Raw genomic sequence first — 23,781 nt, 5'->3', positions numbered from 1 at the left:
ATTGTTTTAAAGTAAGAATGTTGTATAGTAGTCCCCTCTTATCTATGGTTTCCCTTTCCATGGTTTTAGTTAAATATTAAATATTAAATGGAGATTTCCAGAAATAAACCATTCATAAGTTTTAAAGTGTGTGCCATTTTGAAAAGCATGATGAAATCCCATGCTGTCCCACTCTGTCCTTCCTGGGGTCCCCGACTGTCAACACTGCCTGATCCTGAGATCCAACTGTCAACATCCTCATGACTCAATGATCCAGGATGACTCAAAGCAGAAGATCTGCCATCTTCTGATGTATTGTCAGAAGGTCAGTAGTAGCCTAACAGTACAGTACAATGCATACATACATCATTCACCCCTCTTCATCTCAGCACGTAGGCATTTTATCAACTTATATCATCACAAGAAGAAGAAGGATGAGTACAGCACAATAAGACAGTTTGAGAGCAAGAAATAGAGACAGCATATTCACATGTTACAATATGTTATTAAGATTATTCTATTTTATTCTTAGTTATTGTTGTTAATCTCTTGTGCTTAATTTTAAAAGTAAACTTTATCATAGGTATTAACATATAGGAATAAATACAGTATAAATAGAGTTTGGTACCATTCACAGTTTCAGGCATCCACTGGGGGTCTTGGAATATCTCCCCTGTGGATAAGTGAGGACTACTCAACACATGTGAAAATTAAAAAACAAATTGTAATTGTAATGGATTTGAAGTGCTACTCTTCTAAATGCCAGCTTTCCTGTAGCCACTCATTGGCTTAATAAAGCAAAAATTACAATTGAGAAAAATTTTTTAAAGTCAATGTCTTTAATAGCCTATAGTGAAAAACAATATGAAAGGAATATATACACATATATTCACATCTATATACATATTCATATATATTATATATACACATATATAATATATACATATATATATATATAAAACTGAATCACCATGCTGTATACCAGAAATTAATACAGCACTGTAAACTGATTATACTTCAGTAAACTTTTTAAAATTACAATTGAGGTAAAACAGAAACGTATTGGCAGAGGCCATGGGTTGTAACTGAGTGATCAAAGAGAAGATACCGCAGAAGATAAGGCAAGTGAGCTGGGGTGTAAACGTTGACTAGAATATTGACAAACACAGATGCAAGACATTGTAAGTGAAGGGAACCACTTGAGAAAAACAGGAACAGAACAGGCTAATTATTTTCAAAGAGTGAATACTCACTTTTAGTGGTTAAGCAACCATAAAAATGTGCCACTCATAACTGACTACTGTCTGTCTGTATCAACCATGGAATTTGCACCAAGACCACGCTTCTCACCGACCACTCTCAGGCAGTGATTGCACAGGGTGGAGGTGCCAGTGCAGCCCATTCCTGCAGCACATGGGGTTCTTTAAACTGGAGATTTGCCTCTAGGATTCCCTATGGGCCCGGCTAGAATTTTAAAATTGTATCTACCACCAATACATACAGAAATTATTCAAATCAGTAAAAAGCAATAATTACTGTTCATCTATGTTCCATGTATCCTATCTTTCATGACATTTCTTATGTTGTACTCTATACTATAATAGATTGTCCCTGTGGTACCAAATCAAAATTTTACCCATCATTTAAATCTCCACCCAAGTCTCCAGAGAGAAAATGTTCTCTTCCTTACCAAGCTGCAAAGAATGCAACTATAGTCTGAAAATTTTTAAATAAAGATTGTATTTATTTCCAGATTATATTAAGTTAATTTAGGATGGGTATCTAACAAACTAAAATCTCTGTGAAAGAAAAACTTTTTTTTTGATTATTACATTTCACAAAGCATCTACAACTGTGATTTGGACCTAATGGACACTCAATAAATAAGTAAATGAGCCATGGAGGAATAAAGAAAGAAGGGAAGAATGGATTAATTAGGCAACCTAAGGCACAGACTAACAAATTAATCTTCTTCAGTGGCTTGAAATGCAGTATATGACATGAAATGCTTAAAGATGTAAAAAGGGTTATATAGTGTTTGAAAGAGAATTAAAAGATAAAGCTTTAAGAAAATTTCCTTTATGAAAATATATACTGGTTCTGTATCAAATTTAAATTTTAAGCTAATTTTTAGCATATTGTTGAATTAGTATTCATTACTTAATAAATGCTTATAGAATAAACTTCCAAATTATTATGTCAAATCACTATAAATAAGAAATTCAATGTTTTATTTAAGATACCATTGTGAATAGTAAAAGGAAACAATTTTGGTTTTAGAATTTAAAATATTTCTATTTTCTCAGTATTTCCTATAGGGTAATATGACTTTTTAATTATCAAAGGAATAATTGTCCACATCATAACCCAAAAAGTAGTTAGAATATCAATTTTTCTGAGTCAACATATTTTGGATTATACTTGAATTATAGGACTTTTTCTGGGTCTTTTTTGAATTTTTTTTAACTAAAGAATTAAACAGTTTTCATTTTCTAAGAAAACTTTCTAACAGAACAGCAGATGAAAAGGAAATTGTGCTATTATCTCGAATAAAGCAAGTGTCAAAGGTTTAAAGGAATTATTTTATCAAGTCGAAGGTCAAAACTATCATACCCAGTGATTTACAGCCATCAGACACATTTCAGAGCTAATATTGTTTTCTATTTGCTCTCTCAGAGATTAATTTCCCCCACATTGGAGCACAGTTTATGTTTCTGTTACATACTGACCTTGAAGCGGTATGCATAAAGATCTAGTAATTATTAATACCTTCATTAGTTAAGACCCTGTTTATATTTTGTCAATTATTAATTATTTGTTGATTGAACTGAGATTTTTGAGTTTCTTCTAGGTTCTATTGACTAAAAGAAAAAAAAGTATATTGGAACTTCAAGTATATATAGAAATTAGACGTGTGTGTGTTATCTTAACAGGGAACTTTTTTGTTTAAATGGGTTTATTAATGATTTTCTGCAATCGATGACAGTGTCTTCCATTCATTTAACCAAATTCTAATATGAACTAGCAACATTTTAGGCACTTGTAGGCAGTTGAATAAAAATGAGTATGACATAATTTTATCCTAGAAGCCAATGGACTATGTATGATAATTAAATGAGTATGATCCACAAGCATAGGTGATATGATACGCTCCCTATGTACCCAGAATGCAGAGGAGAGGACAGCTAGTTTTGCAAAGGGTGATAAAGGAAGAACTTACATAGGAAATGACATTAGACCTAAATATTATGAGATGAATAAGAATTGTCTGGAAGGGAAATAGAAGGGTCAGTCTGGGTGGGGCAACAGCTTGTGCAAAGTCGGCTATAAAACAGCTTTGTGTGTTTCCAGCTTGGTAAGACTGCAGTGTGGTAGATCTCAGAGTGTAGAGCAGAGGGAATTAGCATAGTTTAAGACAGCATGAGGCAAAGGCTAAATACTGATGAGCTGTGAATGTCATGTTAAAGAGTTTGTTCTTTCTAGTCAGGTAAATAGCCAATCAGAATTGTGTTTCAGAAAGTTAATTTTGGTATTAGGGGAAATTCATTGAAGAAGAGAGACTAAGGTAATAAAATACCTCTCTTATTCAATAAAACAACACATGGGACAGACTTATTTTATTTATTACTAATGGATCCTAGACCAAGTTTATTGTATATGTATTGCAAGTATAATGGCATAGGCAAAAGGAAAACAAATATATGATCTTCAGGGTGTTCTTTGGGAAGCTGTGAATTGGCTTATCTCACTTCTGTAAATCTGGTCATCAAAACAATGTCGATCAGGTGTCTTACGTGCTTCCTGGCTTTGCCAGCCTGTTCTCTGCCCTGTAACCCTCTGCATCAAGATTCCTCTGTTAATCCACACGGTCTGCAAATTAATCTCCTCTAAATCCTTGTCCTATTCCATGCCCTGCAGTCTCTTGTTCTGTGTTGCATGTTTCATTATTGCAGCCTTTTCTCTCTGTCTAAGCTGTTATCTAATGTTGTGTGACAGTAGCAGCATTCAAAGATAAGAGAAAGCAAACAAAAAGGATCCTTATTCTTCACTATCTTGTAAGATTGGCAACATTTTTATTCGTTGTCTTCAAGATTGTCTTAAGCAATGAGAATCAACTGTTTCAGTTCAATTTTAATGAACTACTTATATTTGCTTTTCCATGTTGAATCTTTTAGGGGAATACAGATAGATTAATTACCTTCTGTAAAATTCTAGATGTAATGGCCAAGGTTAGAGATCCTACTATAAACTTTTTCGCTAATGGTCCTTGTCTGTCATTTCACGCTTACTTATATTCTAGCAGCAATTGACTTTTGTTAACACAGACTCACATTAGCTACTTGTAGTCAAAAGCAGGTATCAATGTCTAAAATGAGGATCAAGTACACTTTCTTTGCCAAGAGGGACTACCAGTGAAGGGATTTGGGTACACAGCCTTAGATCTTAGGGCTTCCTAAATGCTAGAATTAAGGGATCATATATTATGAAATAATTGTGAGTGAATTTTATTTAAAAACGATAATGCTGTAACATGTTTCTTTCACTCCTTAATAAAATGATCACACTAGGGAAGCGTGTGAATCAAAATGTGGAGAAGCAATTTAAATAGGAAATTTTACTAAGCTTTTTTTCTTATTTATATTATTTTCAGTATTGCAAAATTTATAAATGAATGTGTAAAGGAGATAAAATAATTGAATTAAGACTAGCTTTCCAGGAATCCATCATTTTATTGTGGTAAACTTGTATAGTTTTTAGCTGATTCTAGAAAATGGTATTTGAGGAGGCAGCAAAAAAAAGCATGTTGATTTCCTCCTAACCCCAGTTCTGCTATACCTATGCAGCTGTATTTAATTCAATGGAAACAAATAAAAATAAATGTAAATAAAAGAAGCAACTGCAGAAGTTGAAAATGACTACTCACAAGTCCCTAAATGTCTTATCTCATTGATACCTATTTTCATTCCAGCAGGATACACATCAGTCCATTAGAAAATCTTAGGAATTGACCCATTCCCTGGGATTACAGTCAGGCCTCTATATTTGCAGGGGATTGGTTCCAGGACTATCCCCTCCCATATCAAAATCAGAGGATGCTCAAGTCCCTTGTATAACATGACATAGTATTTTCATATAATGTATGCACATCATCCCATACACTTTAAATCATCTCTAGATTACTTGTAATACCTAATACAATGTAAATGACATGTAAATAGCTGTAAATACCATGTAAATAGCCATCTGCTTATGGCAAATTCAACTTTGCATTTTGGAACTTTCTGGAATTTTTTTCCCAAATGTTTTCAGTCTATGGTTGGTTGAATCTGGTGTTGCAGAACCTGTGGGTACCAAAGGCCTAGTGTAGTTGGTTGACATGAAGGTGTTTTCCAAGCTAGAACCTGAGCAGAATATTAATAAAAAGTAACTGTTGGACCATGGAATTAGATGCAAAAACTTTTGAGTATCTTTGTAACTGAAAGTCAATTGCTCCAACTTTTTGAATTTCAGTTTTCTAATCTATAAGTAATGATAATAATAATATTCATCTCCAGGAGCTGTTGTGGGAATTAAGTGAAAAAATGTACTTAAAAGATCTTGGGAGAGATTTTAGAACTTAGCCTTTTTTATTAAAAAGTAACTCTTAGTTTAATGTGATTTCATATACTGAGGGTCAAAAACATGGTCAAGGTCAAAGTGCTGTCTACTAAGAAACAGAGAAATGGTCTTTACTCACACAAGTCCAATTGTTTTTTGCACCCTTTTTCTTATAATTCTCTTCTTATTCTTTTTAGTTATAAATTCTACCTATAATACTAACATTTTACGTTATTTCTAATGTTTGTAATTATTGAAATTCAGCATCAAGTTACTGCTTGAAGATGTTGAATAATCAGTCTGGGTTTATTCATACTGATTTATGGAATATGCAACTATTTATATTTGTCACGATCAAAAAGGTAAAATTGATCTCAGTATTTATTTTGATGGCACTTTATATAACTAACATAGTCTTAACAAAATATAATACTTTATACTACAGATAAAACAAAATGATAGGCAAAGGGAGGGTACAGCTCAATGGTAGAGTGCGTACTTAGTATGCAAGAAGTCTTGGGTTCAATCCCCAGTCCTTCCATCAAAAGTAAACAAATAAACAAACAAACTTAATTAACCCCCCTATGATAGGCTGTATTTTAGGGGAAAAATGATGGGATTATTGTTTTAAAAAAGCTAAAAACTCTAAAGAAAAAAACCAAAAATTATAGATCAGAGCATTTGTCTTTTTATTAACAAATAGTGTGAGAATCTATACATTTAACATGAGATGATGTACTAGCAACAATTTAAAGTTGTTTTACTCATAAAAATCTAAAAGTTCTAATTCCTCTATTGTCTCTATGGTAGAATACATCAACATATTGAGTACAATGTATTTTTCTTTTTTTTTGTTGTTATTGCTTCAATCTTTATTGAGACCCATTAATTAATATTTGAATTATCCTTATCTGAAATGAACGGGGAAGGGTGGCAAAGAAGATTGATCAGTTAGCATTTAAACAACTCTAATCAGAAATTCAGATTCATGTGTGGACTATTACAAACATATCATTTATTTTAATCCTATACTGGTTTTTTTTTTTTTTTTGTATAATTAGTAATAGAAATTTTCTATCCCTTAGTAAAATGAATGGTCTTTAAGATATATGGACTAAGGAGAAATATTTTACAAACACTTCTGCCCTCATATCAACATTTATATGAATATAGAAAAAGATTATAAATTTATAATTACATTAGGTTGTTCAGTAGCCTGTTCAAAGTCAAAGGCATTTTTGGGTCTGGTCAAATATGGTATTCAATTGCTTAATTTAAACAGTAATTTTCACTGTATTTCACTACAAAGAGCAGCACTTTGTTTAGCTTACAAATCAAGCGTGTCGAGTTTTGTTTCCGCCTGATTTGCAAATAAATATTTTACATGTGCATTAGAATTTGATCTAATGCTTTATTCTCCATTGACACAGTAAGTCTGTGGTGACAAAAATTACATTCCACAGCTACTTACAGCTCCTGAAGCCTACAGATATTAACCAAAGATACTCCAATATTTATATTCCAAAGTTAGGATATTTAAAGAAACCCATTTATACTTTATATATATAATATATACTTTTTATCTTATATATTAATATATTATATTACACATAATTGATTTGTATCCCCCAGAAGACATCCATTAATTTGTTCCATTAGCTTGCACACATACTATGTAACACAGTTTTAATATTGTCAGCATATTACTTCTTTTTAAATTTGATAGCATAAAAAATAAATGTCTCTCATAGAAAAGTTTTAAAAACATCAATAATGTGGCATGTCTATTATAAATAATGTACACATTTTATTTATAAGTATAGTATTTCCCTTATTTGAGTAAACCCAAAGAGATATTGTCCTCAAATCTAAGGTCAACAGCTACAAGATAAATGGTTACCTTGCTAAACCCACTGGTGCCTAAAGATTGATATGTTCAACCCTATGGCACTGCCCTGTTACCTCACCATCAACCAATCAGAGAACTGTGCACAGGCTGATCATATACCTCAAGACCCACCTCCCTCACCTTGCCTTTAAAAATGCTTTGCTGAAACCCTTTGGGGAGTTTGGGGTGTTTTAGCACTAGCTGTCCCAGACTACTTGCCTGATGTCTTGTAATAAATGCTGCACTTTCCTTCGCCACAACCCAGTGTCAATAGACTTGGCTCTACTTTTTGCAGGTAAGCAGACCCAAGTTTGGTTTGGCAACAACAGTACATTAAACTATCAATTATTCTGCATTTTGGCATCCTCTAAGAATGTAAAAATAGTACAGTCTGGCAAAATAATGGAAATAATTTTTGCCTTATTTGCTTCCTCCTCCCAAGCATAAAATGTAATTTGAGTTAATTTTTGCACTGCTCTTTCTTTTTATCCCAAAGTTTAAAGTGTAATATGAATCTAACCAATTAAATATATATATAGATAGCCTATTTCATTCTGTTCAATTGTAACCTATGAATGCTATAATATTTTCTCATATGTTAACTTTTCAGAACCCTATCCTCTCAGGAATCATTTAACTGAGGGCTGGTGAATTATCTTTCATTGTAAAAGCCATCTTACCATTAAAGCCACTTCTAAATTCTATTTGAATTTCTACATTTAAAACTACCTTTTAACTGAAACAATCAGAGGAGGAAAAGTTGCTAGGAAATCATTTTTCACGTTTATTGTTTCTTGAGCAGAGGTTTCATGTCCTGAGAAAAGGTAAAATGTTTTTGGAAAGAACTTTTGTCTGTATTAAATCTGACAATCTAATCTCTTTCATAAATAAAGGAAAAAAATGAACAATGTAGTTTTGTTCAGATCTTTTCCTGGTAGTGCTGAATTATGAAATAATCTCCTGAAACTAATAGATGTCACTACTAAGGGCACAGATAGCTCCTTATACTTGGCCTGGCTAATACACTCAAGCTTTAGTATTTGGTGTCTTAAAATGTTTGCTGTGTTACACAGATGACATCAGAAGAGGCAGAGTGAGTCTACACTATTGGTCCACTGCCAAAAAGAGGTACTAGTGATTCAAAAGTCTAAACATTTGGAAAAAAGATACATATGTCTTGTAAAATAAACGTCTATTATAATAAGAGTCACAGAAATAATTGGTGTCAATAGCAATATCTTCAACGTTATAGGGTACACCTATATTTTGAATTAAAATATTATTTTATTCAAAAATACTTGGTTTTCTTTATGTGTTGGGTGCTTAAGACATCAGCCTGCAAAAAACAACTATGTCCTCTTGGGGCTTACATTCTAAAAAGGGTGATTGAGTAAAGACATAAGGTTGATTTGATTTCACCTAAAAATAAAATAGCTTGTCTTTTCTTTTACTTTCATAAAGAGATTGGGGGGAAGGTGGTAATTTAAAAGGAAATGTCTTTTTCTGGGTGCCTAAAGGATTAGAGAACAAAAATTTAAACATTCCCTTTATACAATAGTAAATTAGATCATTTTCTTAGTGTCAGAACATGGGCCATGATAAAGAGTTTTATAAATATCTGATCTCATGGTAGCTACAAGTAATTTACAAATCTCTAGACTTATATGAATAGTGGTTCTAATGATTTAGAAATATTTTGTCCAATCGGACACTCTGACAAACATCATATGTGTGCATATTGGCAGAATTTAAATTGGATATGTATGTATTAATTTAAAATATTTTAAGCCTTAATAAATCTATGGCTGAAATGTATAGATCACTATGCTTGTAGCTTGTCTATATTACATGCAAAAAGAAAATAATTTTGATAAAATTAGAAACTGAGATACTCTTGAATATGATATGAATTTATATGTAATATAATAATTCCATTAGTAATCTTAATAAATTTGCATTTCTCTCTTTTTTTTTTAATTTAAGTATAGCCAGTTACAATGTGTCAATTTCTGGTGTACAACACAATGTCCAAGTCATGTATATACATACATTTGTTTTCATATTCTTTTTCATTAAAGGTTATTACAGTATATTGAATATAGTTCCCTGTGCTATACAGAAGAAAATGTTTTAATCTTTTTTGGTATATAGTGGCTAACATTTGCAAATCTCAAGCTCCCAAATTTATCCATTCCCAATCACTTCTCCCTAGTAACCATAAGATTGTTTACTATGTCTGCAAGTCTGTTTCTGTTTTGTAGATGAGTTCATTAGTGTTCTCTTTTTTTTTTTTTTTTTAATTCCACAAATGAGTGATATCATATGGCTTTTTTCTTTCTCTTTCTGGCTTATTTCACTTAGAATGAAAATCTCTAGGTCTATCCATGTTGCTGGAAATTTATGGACTTACCCTATAACCCAGCAATCCCACTCCAGAGTATATATCCAGAGGGAACTCTAATTCAAAAAGATACATGCAATAGTCATAGTAGCTGTATTTACAGTAGGAAACCACCTAAACGTCCATTGACAGATGACTGGATAAAGAAGTTGTGGTATGTTTATACAATGGAATACTACTTGGCCATAAAAAAGAATAAAATAATGCCATCTGCATTTGTCTTTCTTAAGGAAAATCTTCTCTTTAAGCCACACAAAACCTGGCTCACCCCTAGACTCATCATATATACTATGAAAAATAAACTTTTATTCTAGAGATAGTGATACACAAATAATCAGAATGAGGGAGAAAATAGATGCAGAAAGCAAAGCAAAACAAAACAAAACAAACTTCAAGTCTGTAGAGAATTCCAAACCAACCTTTGCCAGTAATAAGCTGAATGAACTTCAGCAAATTCCTTAATATTTCTGGTCTTCAATTTTCTCATTTGTAAAATTAATATTATTCTGGAGTAAATTTTCTCTTAGCTACTCTCTGGGTTTAAATGTCTGTTAGTCTACATAATTTTTTGTTTTGTTTCCTTTAGCATTGCATTACCACCTGCACATTGAGATGGAAATTATTACAACTGAAGAAAATTTTTTTATTATTAAATGTAATTTTAACATGCATCTTAAATTGGAATATGGAAGATTCACATGATCGTTCCAGTTAAAGACACCTATGAAAAAAGTTAAAATATAAGGTAAAATCATCTCCATAGATAAACTTACAAAAGCAAGTAATAAATTAGCAGTCATAACCAGAATAACAGAAACTGAAGTAGTAAGCATTCTGTAATTGATTTAATATTTTTCTTCTCTGTTCATAGTTCTTTCTGTGTGATTCACTTGAGTGACCAAGTTGCCCTCACATTTTCTAAAATTACAATTTCATTTATTTTCCATTCAAGAAAGGGATATCATGTGAATTCATTCCTTTATTATTTGAAATTTGGGCTAAATTCAAATATACAAGGCCAATTATGGGCAAGAACTTATCTCAAAATAAATATTTCATTATTAAATTAAAAATTCCAATTAATTATCATTGTAGGGTGGAATTATAAGAAGTCATATTATGTGTTATACACCTCTTGTACTGCATATTAAACATGAAAAAAGATATTTGTTATGTTTGAAAATATATTGAAGAGATAAGCCAACATCATTGAAACTAATTTGTCTTTAAATAACCTTGCAGTTTGCTACTCAAATATTCTAGGCTTCCTTTTCTTATCTGTGTTTTTATACATTTTGCTTTGTTGATGGAAACGTTTTTTTCTTCTTTTTCAATTTGCCTGTTAATACTTATGGTACAGTTTCAGCATCACCTCTCTTTAAAATCGTTTCCTAACTATCCATTCTGACTTAAAAGAATATGATCATAACACTGTTGCTTATTATACTTAGAACATTTCATTTTAATTGTCTTTTAACCTTTTTAGTCTTCCTATTCAGGCATAAGATCCTTGAGTACAATATTTTATTAATATTTTAATTCTAACATGAATATTGTAGTATGTAGTAGTACAATTTTAATGCTACTTGAATAATGAAATAATTTAACAAATGAACATTCTTACAAAAATCTTCCTTGTATTCAACTAGACTAATTTTGCTAGCCTTATCTTTAACTTAATACCTCATTTTATTATTGAAAAATTAAGGTGCTTCACAAAATATATAAAATAGAGATGGATATATTTTATTAAAACTAGGTGCTTAAGAAGATAGCAAAACAAAGAAAGATAAGGTAGAGCCAAATGTGAGGTTGCTACAAAGAAATGTATGCATGTTTATTACTATTAGACAGCATATTTAAGTGTATAAATTCTACAATATTTAATTCACAGAAGAAAACCTAGGTAGTTACATTATCTGCAACATACAAACTGATCAATTGCTCAGGAAGAGAAAATTAATACTGTGACTCCTAGATCAAACAGATGTTTTCTCAAGGTTTCTCATAAATAGGAAGCTTATTATTCAAATTCAAGTTTGAAGGGTCAGTGTTCTAGAAGATCTATTAGCCTTCAGCATTTTATCAAAGTACAGTATAGTAAAGAGAATTCTTTCCACTCACTACACAAATTCTTGACACTATTGCCAAATAAAATACTATATAGAAGAATAATATGCAATTCTTGACTACTTAAGAGACAGGGTATCCACAGATCACGGAGAAATCATGTTGTGAATGAGTTACACACTTTGTGATGTGGAATTTTACTTCTGGAACTGAGTAGTAGATTAAATAAAAGATTATTACATAACAAAGCACAGAATCTCTGTGCCTGGATAAATAGTTTTTATTTGTGAGGGGTCATTTGCAACTAATATGGATAACTAGTGTGTATAATATTGAAGGTGGGTCTTTGTTATTCTTCTCTTTTTCCTCAACACCAGTGGGACTCTTAGTACTGAAAAGGTCTCCAATAAATGTTTATTTGAACAAATACATAATTCATTGGAAAGACCAGGGAATATCTATGCTTAGACAGAAGACTAAATACATAATAAGGATTTCACTGATCTTTAGAGTTTGTAAGTCACAGTATATCAGATCACATTCTAATGAGAAGGGTCTTAGAGTTGTTTCTTTTTTCTTCCTTCATCCTTCTCTCCTTCCTTCTTCTATTTTTGGCTGGCATTACCAATGTTATATGTATGATATTTCCAAGAGGAACTAATAAAACGAAAGTAAGAGAATAAAAGTTCTAAAATATTCTTTAAAACTGTATACACGTCTGTGTCTGTATCACATCTGCCTAGGTAATAAGAAACATGACCCGATGATTTTCTGTTCACTCAAATATTAAAGTTTGCAATTAAAATGGTAGTTATCTGCTCTAAAAACTTCTTTTTGTGTCTCATATCCTCCTCAGAATTTTCCCTGTCTTATCAATCAGACATGCGTATGTATTGAAAATGGTGAGTCTGTGTATGTATTTGTGTATGTGTATATGAGTATTACTATCAAAAGAGTTAAATGTTTTACTTGTGTTCCCAACTTACTCCATTTTCTTTTTTCTTTTCATGATTTTTTTAAAATCTGATACAGAAAACTGAGTAGGTAGACTTGAATTTTGTTTACTTGTGAAAATTGCAAAACTTTTAAAGAAACCCAGGCCCTTTTGGTTTTGTGAGAAATGTTTGTTTGTTTTTTCTTAATAAAGGAGATATGACGAGAGCAAACATATCCTGATATAATTAAAGAAATAGGCTAAGCTGAAGCAAGTATTCCTCTTAAGACAATGGACACTGACAGTTTAAAATGAGATTTTTCTAGTCTAATGGGTTGTATGACAAACAAATGCAAGATTTTATTAGCTTGATATTTTCTTCAGGCTATTCATTACTTGTTGCTATAAGTATAGTTTCAAAAAGCCAGAGAAAAGACTGAAAATAAATGTTACTTTGGGTTTTCTTTCTTCGTACACACATTCAGGAATTTTATTCATTTAAATACTTGATATCGTTTAGAAAATGTTCCTTAATATTTTCATTTGAACATCACATTTCCCCTAGTTGCTTCATGAAACCTCATTTGCTTTGTTCCCCCCACATGTGAGCGTTTCTGGATGCAGATAATCAGATCCCCACCTTCTCACTCCATCCTAAGTTCTGAGAGAAGCATCCTCAGATTGCTTTAGTAATTTTCCTTTAGTCAAGGATAACAGCCCAGATGTGGAATCAGGTTTCTTGTAAGCAACCAGAAGGAAGACAGTTCAGTGCTCGAAACTTTGCAAGTGGGAAAAAGTCCTGTGTTTGCTTTTCGCAAAGAGACCATCTAATAACCTATTACTCCCAGAGGCCAAGAACTCTGTGAATGTACAACTGCTTATCCTCTGTCTTTCCTGACAGTGAAGGAGATCTTCAAAGCCTAACAATAGAATATTAATTCTCTTAAGATGCTCCTTTCTTTTTTCAATCTCAAGTTTGTGTGACTGGACTTTGAGGTTCACACACTTGCTGAAATCAGTAGAATCAAAATGTCTGAAGGTGCCTCTTATTTCTCCCTTTACATTTGAATAATAGTTTGGCTTGATGTAAATACGTTGAAAACCTTTGCCCATCAGAAGCTCGAAGAATGCTTCTATTATTTGCTGTCATAGGATTGATACTAAAAAACCTGACACCAGTCTGATTACCCTTCCTTTGTTGTGGGTTTGGGTATTTCATTGCAGTTATTTTAGTGTTGTTTATTCATAGTTACTGTTCTCACTAGCTTGTTTTTTCCCTCTTTGGGAGGCATGTAATCATCTCTTTATCTCTGATATTGTGAAATTTCATACAGACAGACTGAATTTGCTCTTCACTCATTTTTCTGGTTGCTTTTTGGACTACTCATTTTAGAAATGTAGAAAAAATAATAATAATAATAAACAAAAACCTCAATTCAATGGAGTTGAAAGACCAACAAGGGGTGCACTCACACCTGGTGACCAGAGCTGAGCCAAACAGGAAGAAGAAAGACTTCTTTTCTTTCCTGACAATGAGACAGACAATGAAAAGCCATGACTCCCTTGCTGTGTGGGAACTTATACATGGATCATCATTGCAATTCTGTGCTGATCCGGGATAAACCCATCTTTGCCAGAGAAATATCTGGCAGTCTATTTATTTCAGGTCAACAGAGGCCATGTGTTACACTTCAGAGAAATTCTCTCAGATTCTTCCTTGTTTTTCTCTCTCACTTTCTCAGTACTCTTTCTAAAACTACCACGATAGAACATCCTACTTTCTGATAATTGGTTTTTGTCTCATATGTTTTTACCATAATTTTAATATATTTCCTCACATTAATTTTTTTAAGAAATGATGCCAATTTTATTTTTTCCAAAAGTTTCATTTAATATTTAATTTCAGCAAACATCTTAAATTTTAAAAATATCTCTTATACTTTTCTCTTTTTTTACATAACTGATTTCAAGAAAGAATATTTTATGGCATGTATTAAAAGATATCAAAGATATGCTCTTTTTATGTTGTAACATTTTTTTATTGGTAGCTGAACTATGTCTGGGTTTTCAGAGAATGTTGCATATAAACATATCTTTTTCTTTCTCTTTTAATCTTTAAACTATTCCAGAAATCTTGATAGCTTGTACATCTATAATAGAAGGCTTTCCTTTTAGGAAGACTGGATGGAAGACCAACTTATAAGATAGGTAATCCTTAAGTGACAGATTATAGAGATCTTTTTGTCCTGATTTATTAGTTCAAATTGTATCATTTTAATGGTATCAAAATTGCTGATATGAAAATAACAAACATAGTTCTATCATTATTTCCCCCTTTTTCACTCTCAGTGGAATTGAGGAATATATATGAGCAATGAATTAGCACAGAACTTTATCTATCTATCTACCTGTCTATCTATCTACCTACCTATCTACTTAGTCACCTTTCTATACCTAAATCTACATTTATCCTTCAAATCTTAAATACTTTGGTTGAATCATTTCTCAAAATCACTCTCCAGGAATTTTTGCAATCAATCATTCAGACACTCAGGTATTGAACTGATATTTTTGTGTGTATGTCTTTCATTTTGGATAGCTAAAATGATAGAATGAGTCTCAATTGATAAATTAAAGTTTAAAAAAACATAAGAAATATATTTATAAGAAATGGAATGTATTTAGTATTAATAACAGTAGTAGTATTAACATTGGCAACAGTATGTTATATTAAAAAGAATATGACTTTGGAGTCAAAGAAGCTTAGTTTAAAATTTCAAGTCTTTCTTGTAAGATGATGTGGCATTGAGAAAGTGAAATGATTGACTAGTTTGTTCATGATTTATTAAATCTTAAAATTTAAAAATAAAAATATTTATATTATGAGGTGCTTGTACTTAATCAGTTAGCAAATGTACAGTAGATATTGGCCATTTTTTCTACTTTGCCTCAGCATCTGAATGCCCTTCTTATTTTGTGAATATTCACACAGGGTTGCTTTCCACTATAGATGCCAATAATCTGATTAATTTATTTTTCCTAACTCTGAAGAACTAAGGTCTATACTTACAAACTAAGCTTGGCTGGTGAGGTGCTCCCAACAGGAACTTTAAAACTGGAATGAGAAAAACAAAGAAGGCAAGCAAGATCTTGTTTTGTTTTTGTGTTTGACTGGCAAAGGTTGCAGCAATATCTAGCTTGCAGGGCAACGTGGCTCAGAGCTATCCCACAGATCTAGAGTAGACGGAAGCAGAGATGCCAGCAGAGGCATCCAGCATCTTAAATATAATAAACTATTGAGCAACACATTTAGCAAAGAAAGTCCAAGAATGTAGACCTAAATAAATAGAATGTAATACTCACTGATTTAAAGAAGACTTAATATTGTTAAAGTGGCAAAACTCACAAATTCATCTATAGATTCAATGCAAAGCAATATTTGAATCTCAGATTTTTTTTGCAGAAATTGAGAAGCTGATTCTAAAATTTGTGTGGAAATGCAAGAGACTCAGAATTGCCTACAATTCTTGAAAAAGAAGAATAAAATCAGAGAGCTACTCTATCCAATTACAAAACTTAAGACAAGCTACAGTAATCAAGGCAGTGTGGTACTGCCATAGGATAGCACGTTTATTAATGGACGAGAACTGAGTATAATTAAACCCTTGTAGTTATGGCCAATTGATTTTTGATGATGGTGCCAATATAATTCAATGAATATTTTCAACAAAGAAAGATTTTTTTCAACAAATAACTCCGGAACAACATGCAAAAGAATGATGTGCTACCTCACACCATATTAAAAAATACAAAATGGATCATGTTTTTGAATTAAGACCTGATAAATGTAAAATTTCTGAAACATAACTTAAGGATCATTGATTAGACTATTTTTTTTGTTATATTGCACCAAAAGCACAAGCAACAAAAGAAAAAAAAATAAATTGGTCTTTATTAAGTTAATAGATTTGTGCTTCAAAATACACTATTAAGAAAGTTAAATTAGAACCCACAAAATGGGAGAAGATATTTGCAAATGTTGTATCTGACAGAGGACTCATATGTAGAATATACAATGAATTCAGCAATAAAAAGAAAAATAACCCAAGGAAAACTAGCCAAAATATTTGAATATAAATTCATCCAAAGGAGATACATAAATGGCCAATAAGCATGTGAAAGTTGCTCATAATGATTTGTTAGAGAAATGCCTATAAAACCATGAGCTACCACTTCATATACTCTAAGATCATTATACTAAAACAAGAACAGATAGTAACAAGTGTTGTCAAGAATATGGAGAAATTGGCAACCTTATATATTGCTGAAAGAGATAGAAAATGGAGCAAGCATTCTGGAAAAGAGCTTGGCAGTTCCTCCAAAATTTAAAGATGGAGTTAGCACATGATTAAACAATTTTACTCCTATGTATATGTCTAACAGAATTAAAAATGTATGTTCGCACAAAAATGCACACCTAAATGTTCATAGCAGTTTTATTTATAACCAAAAAGTGGAAAAAATCCAAACACTCATCTACTGATGATGTATAAAGAAAACGTGGTACACTCTAAGAGTGGAATAGTATTTAACCATAAAAGGAATGAAGTACTGATACATGCTAGGAAATGGATTAACCTTGAAAACATTATGCTGTGTGAGAGAAGCCATACATGAAAAGCTGCAAATTATGTGATTCTGTTTATATGAAATGTCCAAAACTGGCAATTCCATAGGGACAGAAAGTAGATTAATTGTTGCAAAGAGCCAGGGAGATGGGGCAATGACAAGTGACTGCTATTGGGTACAGGGATTCTTTTTAGGATGATAAAAGTGTTTTGGAGTTTTATAGTGGTGGTGACTACTGGACTCTGTGAATACATCCAAAAGTATTCAATTTTACATTTAAATACTTAATTTTATCTCAACTGAAGACTAAACAGACAAAACCAAAAACAACTCCTACCATATATTTAACATACAACATGGTGAATGGCATATAGAAAATCCCTAATAAACAGTAGCTGTATTACCCAGAAGATAAAAATCATTTTTTCTAAAATGACTTAATTGCAAATAAATAAATAAATAAATAAAATGACTTAATTGCAAACAGTGTATTGTAGTAATGTCTTAATCAGTGTTATGCAATATAAAATGTGGAGAGAAAGAAGACCTGATATCTGGAATTATGTGTTTCAAAGACATAAATGCTAAAATAAAAACTCAGCATATTGAGAGAACTGTGCTCTTAATTGTTTAATTCTCTAGACAGATGCATGAATCCCTTGATGTCACGAACTTAATGTGAACACAACTTTATATGCTATATTATCCAGCAGAAGTGGAATTCTCTCTTTATTGATAGCTTTGAAACATTCTTGACCACATATTCATCTTTAGCAACCAAAGAACTCATGTGACTTTCTCATATTATCATGTAAGGATTATTTTTTTTCAAACAAATCAAGGTAGGGGAAAGACATATAGGTCAGGGAAAACACATTTAATTTTTATTTTATATTTTAAAATTTTAGCTAGCTCCTTGTCACTTGAGTGTATAATATGGGATACATAGTCAATTTTGTAATCTCACTGCATACCACAGGGTAGGTACTGATTAACTACAGCAAATAAAATGAGACATTTTAGTTTCAAACTAGTGCAGATGGCTATCAGTTTACACTCAGACTCTATATTGGTGATTACACCAAAGGGAGAGTCATGATTTGTGTTTAAAAAATTAACATGAAGACTAAAATTGATTTGAGAAACAGTCAGTTTTGACTTCCTGAGTGAGACAAAAATTCATGGCATTGCCTTGAGGGAAGATCTTGGAGGGAAATCTGATTTGTGCTCTTTTTCCTATGCCATATTGTTCTCTTCAAAAGGACTGCTGCATCTTCCATACTGCCAGGCAGTGAAACAGCAGTGCCCAGGCAGAGCTTGCCATCATTCGTTGGATAACATCAGAATGTCATCAGAGCCCAGCTTGCACAAGAAACTGCTAATAGCCAAAGCAAACAGACTTGCTGGTTCAAAACAACCCCTTCCCATCCAGGCTCCCAGCCCTATAGTTAAGGCATCACTGATAATGAAGAAAGGCTCAAGGATATGTGCAAATGAAGGTAAGTAGAGGTATCCTTGAAGTCTACATGTTAGGAATAAATGAAAACAGGTTGTATGAAGTCAGCTTGCAAGGGCAGGACCTCATGCCCTGGTGCAATTTCCCCACCCAATCCTAAATGTTTTGGGAGGACACAAAGAATGGCATAACCTTTATAACATTAGCCAGAGTATCTGATATGCCCCATGAGCGCACAAAACACATGTATTTCAGTGGTTACAACTCCTGTTAAACAGGATTAAAAGAGAAGGAGAAAGAAGAAATGGAAAGAGACAGGGAAGAGGAAGAAGAGAAAAAAAAGAAAATGAAGAGAAACAGGACGGAGAGAAGGAGGGAAAGGATGACTAATAGGAGAAAGAGAAAAGTAAGGGGAGAGAGCTGAAAGAAGAGGTAGAGGAAGATGATTACTTCTAACAAATAAAAAAGAATTAATTGAAGAGACAGATAGGATTTGGAAATAGGCATAATAAGTAAACTCTCAGAGATAAGGAGGGATATTAATACCATTAAGAAAAAGAAAGCAATTATAATGAATTACCAAGTAGGAAAACTGAGAATGTAAAAAATAAATTCATTAAGATTCACACACTAATACATGGGATAAATATCATGATGCACACAGGTCAAGAATAATTTGGAGGGCTGGATAATGAATTATCCATCAAAAAGGGACCAAGGGAAACTATAGAATTAAAATTTAAAAGATGTGAAGGATTAAATAAGAAATATCAACATCTGTGTCATAGAGGTCCCTGGAAGAAAGGAGAAGGTAAATCACAGACTGATACATTATATTGAAAGAACAGCATCTTAGGCCAAGAATATTTATTGCATTTGGATATGATAAGTAATGCTGAACTTCCTAAGATTCAATTAATCATAAGAAATGTGATTGATCATAAAGGAAACACTCTGCCTTATCAGAGAACACACATGTTTTGTGTTGCTGTCAATCTGGCTTCAACTAGTTGGATCCGGAATTGGATCCAAGTCAAAGGCAGTTTTCTATGTACTGGGCTTTGCTGGCAATCTATGAGGCACACTGAGATGAGAACTGACCCCAGAATTGATGCCCTGTGCCATGATTTTCCCTACTAACTCAATCAGGTCTGATCTTGGGGAGGACTGTGGTGGAGAATTATCAAAAAACTAGCAGCAAGCAATAGCCCCTAGGAAGTAAATCACAGAGGAAGTCATTGCCATGAGAAATGGAGTAGAGGTGATCGACTTGATAATGGAATTGAAGCAGAACAAAAACCACAAAAAAGGAGAGGCTTAGGCTTGAAAACAGGGGACTACTAGAGTTGGTCCTGGGTGAACACGACTTGTGAGAAATGCTGTATTACATATCAGATATCTTTGATACTTGGCTTATTTAATTTTCTATGCAGCCTTCTTTCCCCAGTGGATCCTTTAACAGATAAAACAAACTAAAAGACAGTATCTAAGATTACCACCCAGATTAGCACTGGTGCCTAAAAGGTCAGCAGTCTATATGGTAGGATTTGAGGCAAACCGTTACCTTGTACACTTTAAATGTCTAAAATTATACCACTTATGGTGTGTTTTTGGTAAAGATTTTTCACGTATATTCTTTTGATATGCCAATATCATAACTAACTGAATTTCAGCATACTTTAGTAGAAAGTAATTGAATTGTCTAAAAAAGGAAGAAAGACATTAAATTGAAAAAATTCCAATCCAGAGTGTTTATTCTCTATATTTGTCCCAAATAGGAGCATAGGTAGGTAGCTAACTAGCTAACAGAAACAATGCATAGAGATCTTAAAGGGATACCTCCTAAGCTGCTCTCCCTTCTGAGCGAGACAGACCACATACTGTCTATGGAGTGTGTATCTCTCTAAATAAACTTGCTTTCACTGTACTATGCCTCACTCTTGAAATTTTTCCTGTGCAAGACAACAGCCTATTCTCTGGTAACAAATCAATGGATTTGCAATTAAACCTCAATATCTCTCTAAGTGTACTTCTAAATACAGGAAAGGTAGTCGACTATCTGACTTACTTCAGGTCTTCAAAAAAAAAGTAATTTGCATTTCTTATAATCCATATGATAAAAAAATGCCAATTCAGGAACTTTTTAAATTAAATTCCTTTTTCAAATATTTGTGTAGGACTTTACAATTTACAAGTGATTTCATATTCATTGTCATCATCTGATTTTTACCTAATCAACAACCTTGAATTGGTGGCAAATCAGGAAACTGAGGCTCATAGTTTTAGTGCCAAATCATGCCAATATCAAATGGTAGATTCGAAACTCACACCCAGATCTTCTGAATCCAAATAGAGTTCTTCCCATTTCTAGGTCACTCCATAATAAAGATCATTTGAATCCTATCATGTTGACCCCTGGTGCCAGTTGATGTGTCACTTTTTTTCTAAACCTGTGTTGCCCTCTCCCCATGGACTTTTCAAGATGGAATCAATTAAGTACAAAGCTATAGCTAGACTTGTCTATTTGGTAATGTGGGTGTGAGCCACCTTAATTTTTTCCTCAATTCACATTAACTTTTCCTTCTCTAGGCTGCATTACTCTGGCCTCTCCATGATAGTTCTGATTTTTTTTTCCTTCACATTGAATTTTGATGTTGTATAAATGTCAGATTGTAAATCTTTGAGAACGGCTTGAGGTCTACTCATTTTGGTATCTGTAACATCACTATCAACAATTTAATTCACATTGATTAACACAGAAAAATATCAAGAACTTAAAAAAATGTGTTCCAAAGAAGCCCACAATTTACCTAAAGTTAATGGTAATTAATGGAAGGGATGATATATTTTAGTATACATTTCCATTATCGATAAAAAAATTTGTTCTAAAAGTAATATCAATAAAGTAAGAGATCTTACCTAGACCATGTCTATGTGTTGACATTGGTGGTAAGACAGTCCAAGTCTTGGTTTTGGGGTTGTAACATTCAACAGTGTTCAATGTCTTTAAGCCATCTCGACCTCCAATTACAAAGAGTTTGTCATCAATGACAGCCACACCAAACTGCAATCTCCTGCCATTCATTATCCCTGCTTGGATCCACAAATTTGTTCTGAGGTCATACTTCTCTATGGTTGTAGCCCCTGATAAAACATAAAATCAAATAGTCACTATTTACTACTAATCCAACAATCTGCCCAAGGCACTGTATAAATTAAGACATGAAAATATTCTTGTCACATTCATTTTTCTTAAAGAAAAAAATGGCGGAGAAACAAAAGGAGTAGTAATTTAAGTATTTTATTTTCTCTTCTTGGCAGACACTAACGATTAGACACAAATGTTCAGCTTGTTTGAATTACATAATGGTCTCATGACAAACTATTGAGTCAATAGACTCAGTTTGGGGCATGACACAGTTCTGTGAGTAGATTTTACAACTTCCTTCTATCACTGTTTGTCATAACAAAGTGTAACATAATCCTAGCCTGGAAAGAAATTAAAGCCCTTTGAAAAACTAAGTTGGGTATGTTATCTGTATAACTTCTGAAAGTGAAAAGAAGTTAATTTAATAAATTCTTTATCAAGTTCCTCTTTAAATTTGCCTTATGCTTTAAACAACAGAAGGTTTTAAAAGTCAACTTTAAGATATGTAAACAAATGCCAGGTATAGACATAAAATGATCTCTATCCTTATCAATTATGTTATAATCTCTAAATAAAATAGCTTATCATTCCTAAAAGCTTCTTATATATAAATTTGAGAAATGCAATAAATCTAATAAAATAGAAATTGAAAGAATAAGTTTAATTGCTGATGGGGTGTGTTTTAATGGATTCAGTTAAACATTCCACAGTGAAAATACCTACCTTGAACAAATGTTTATATGATAAATATACACTGACAAACACTGATTTTGTTCAGTGTTTAATCTTAACGTTTAGACTCACATTCACCAATGTTTCATCTTCACTGATTAAATATCTCTACAAAGAGAGTCAACATTCTTGTGTACTTTTACTTATGCATTAAAGATCCTTTTACTTGTAATGTATTACAAGGTTGCAAACTAGGGAAAACATTCCTCAGGGGACTCATTTACTCTTTAGAACATAACCAGCAATGAACTAAACAAATGTAAACAACTTGGCAGGAAAAGTTTTACTAATTGAAGTAAAAATGATAGAATTTATACTCAATTTTTATTCAGAAGTAAAGCAGTAATAATATAAATATTGAGTTGGATGAATTAAGTCTGCTTTTGATGTTATTAAATACATGAGCTAATTTTCATACAACTAAATATAAAGTACTATAAGACTACTATTATTTTTAGAATAAAAATAAACTGTAATATTCATAAAAGTCATTTGATATTGTTTAGTTATATGAAATATTATTTAAACAAATGTGCTTCTTTTATGCTTAACTGTATTTATAATGTTTTATATTGAATATTTTATTCAAATATGTACAAATTGAAATTCCAAGGTGAACTAAATTGTTAAATCACTTCACGGTGATCTGAATTTTCAAAGCTTGATAACATTGAGATTTCATGGATGCCTAACTAAAAATTAAGAATTGTATGCAAATGCCCCTCTCTTAAGACTAAGTCTTGACAAATCATTGCAGAATAAATAGTGTAACCTAATCCCAATTAACCAAATTCTATGAAACCCATATTTTGCAAGTATGGATATACAAGAAAGTATTTGAACAACTACTTTCCTTAATCTCTAAAACTTTGGTCAAAATTTTTGCAGGGAATTTAAGATACGGTCAGCTGTCTAAGAGAAAATCATTGAGAATATGTGAAGTTAA

At 32.3% G+C, this 23,781-nt stretch overlaps 1 protein-coding gene across 2 annotated transcripts in view; it reads right to left on the bottom strand.

The window, feature by feature from the left end:
• KLHL1 (kelch like family member 1) overlaps positions 1-23,781 on the bottom strand; it is a 328,782-nt gene that overhangs the window by 40,591 nt on the left and 264,410 nt on the right. Inside the window, exon 7 of one of the 2 annotated variants that reach the window (XM_010978777.3) lies at positions 21,875-22,099. The exons of the other annotated variant lie outside the window; for it this stretch is intronic. Coding sequence (XP_010977079.1) covers positions 21,875-22,099 — 225 coding nt within the window. The remainder of the gene's footprint in view (positions 1-21,874; positions 22,100-23,781) is intronic. 2 annotated transcript variants of the gene reach the window in all.

Source organism: Camelus dromedarius, chromosome 13 (assembly GCF_036321535.1).
Source record: "Camelus dromedarius isolate mCamDro1 chromosome 13, mCamDro1.pat, whole genome shotgun sequence".
Lineage (NCBI taxonomy): Eukaryota > Metazoa > Chordata > Mammalia > Artiodactyla > Camelidae > Camelus > Camelus dromedarius.
The sequence above is the reverse complement of the archived record's forward strand: the minus strand, read 5'-3'. Positions and strand labels throughout refer to the sequence as shown.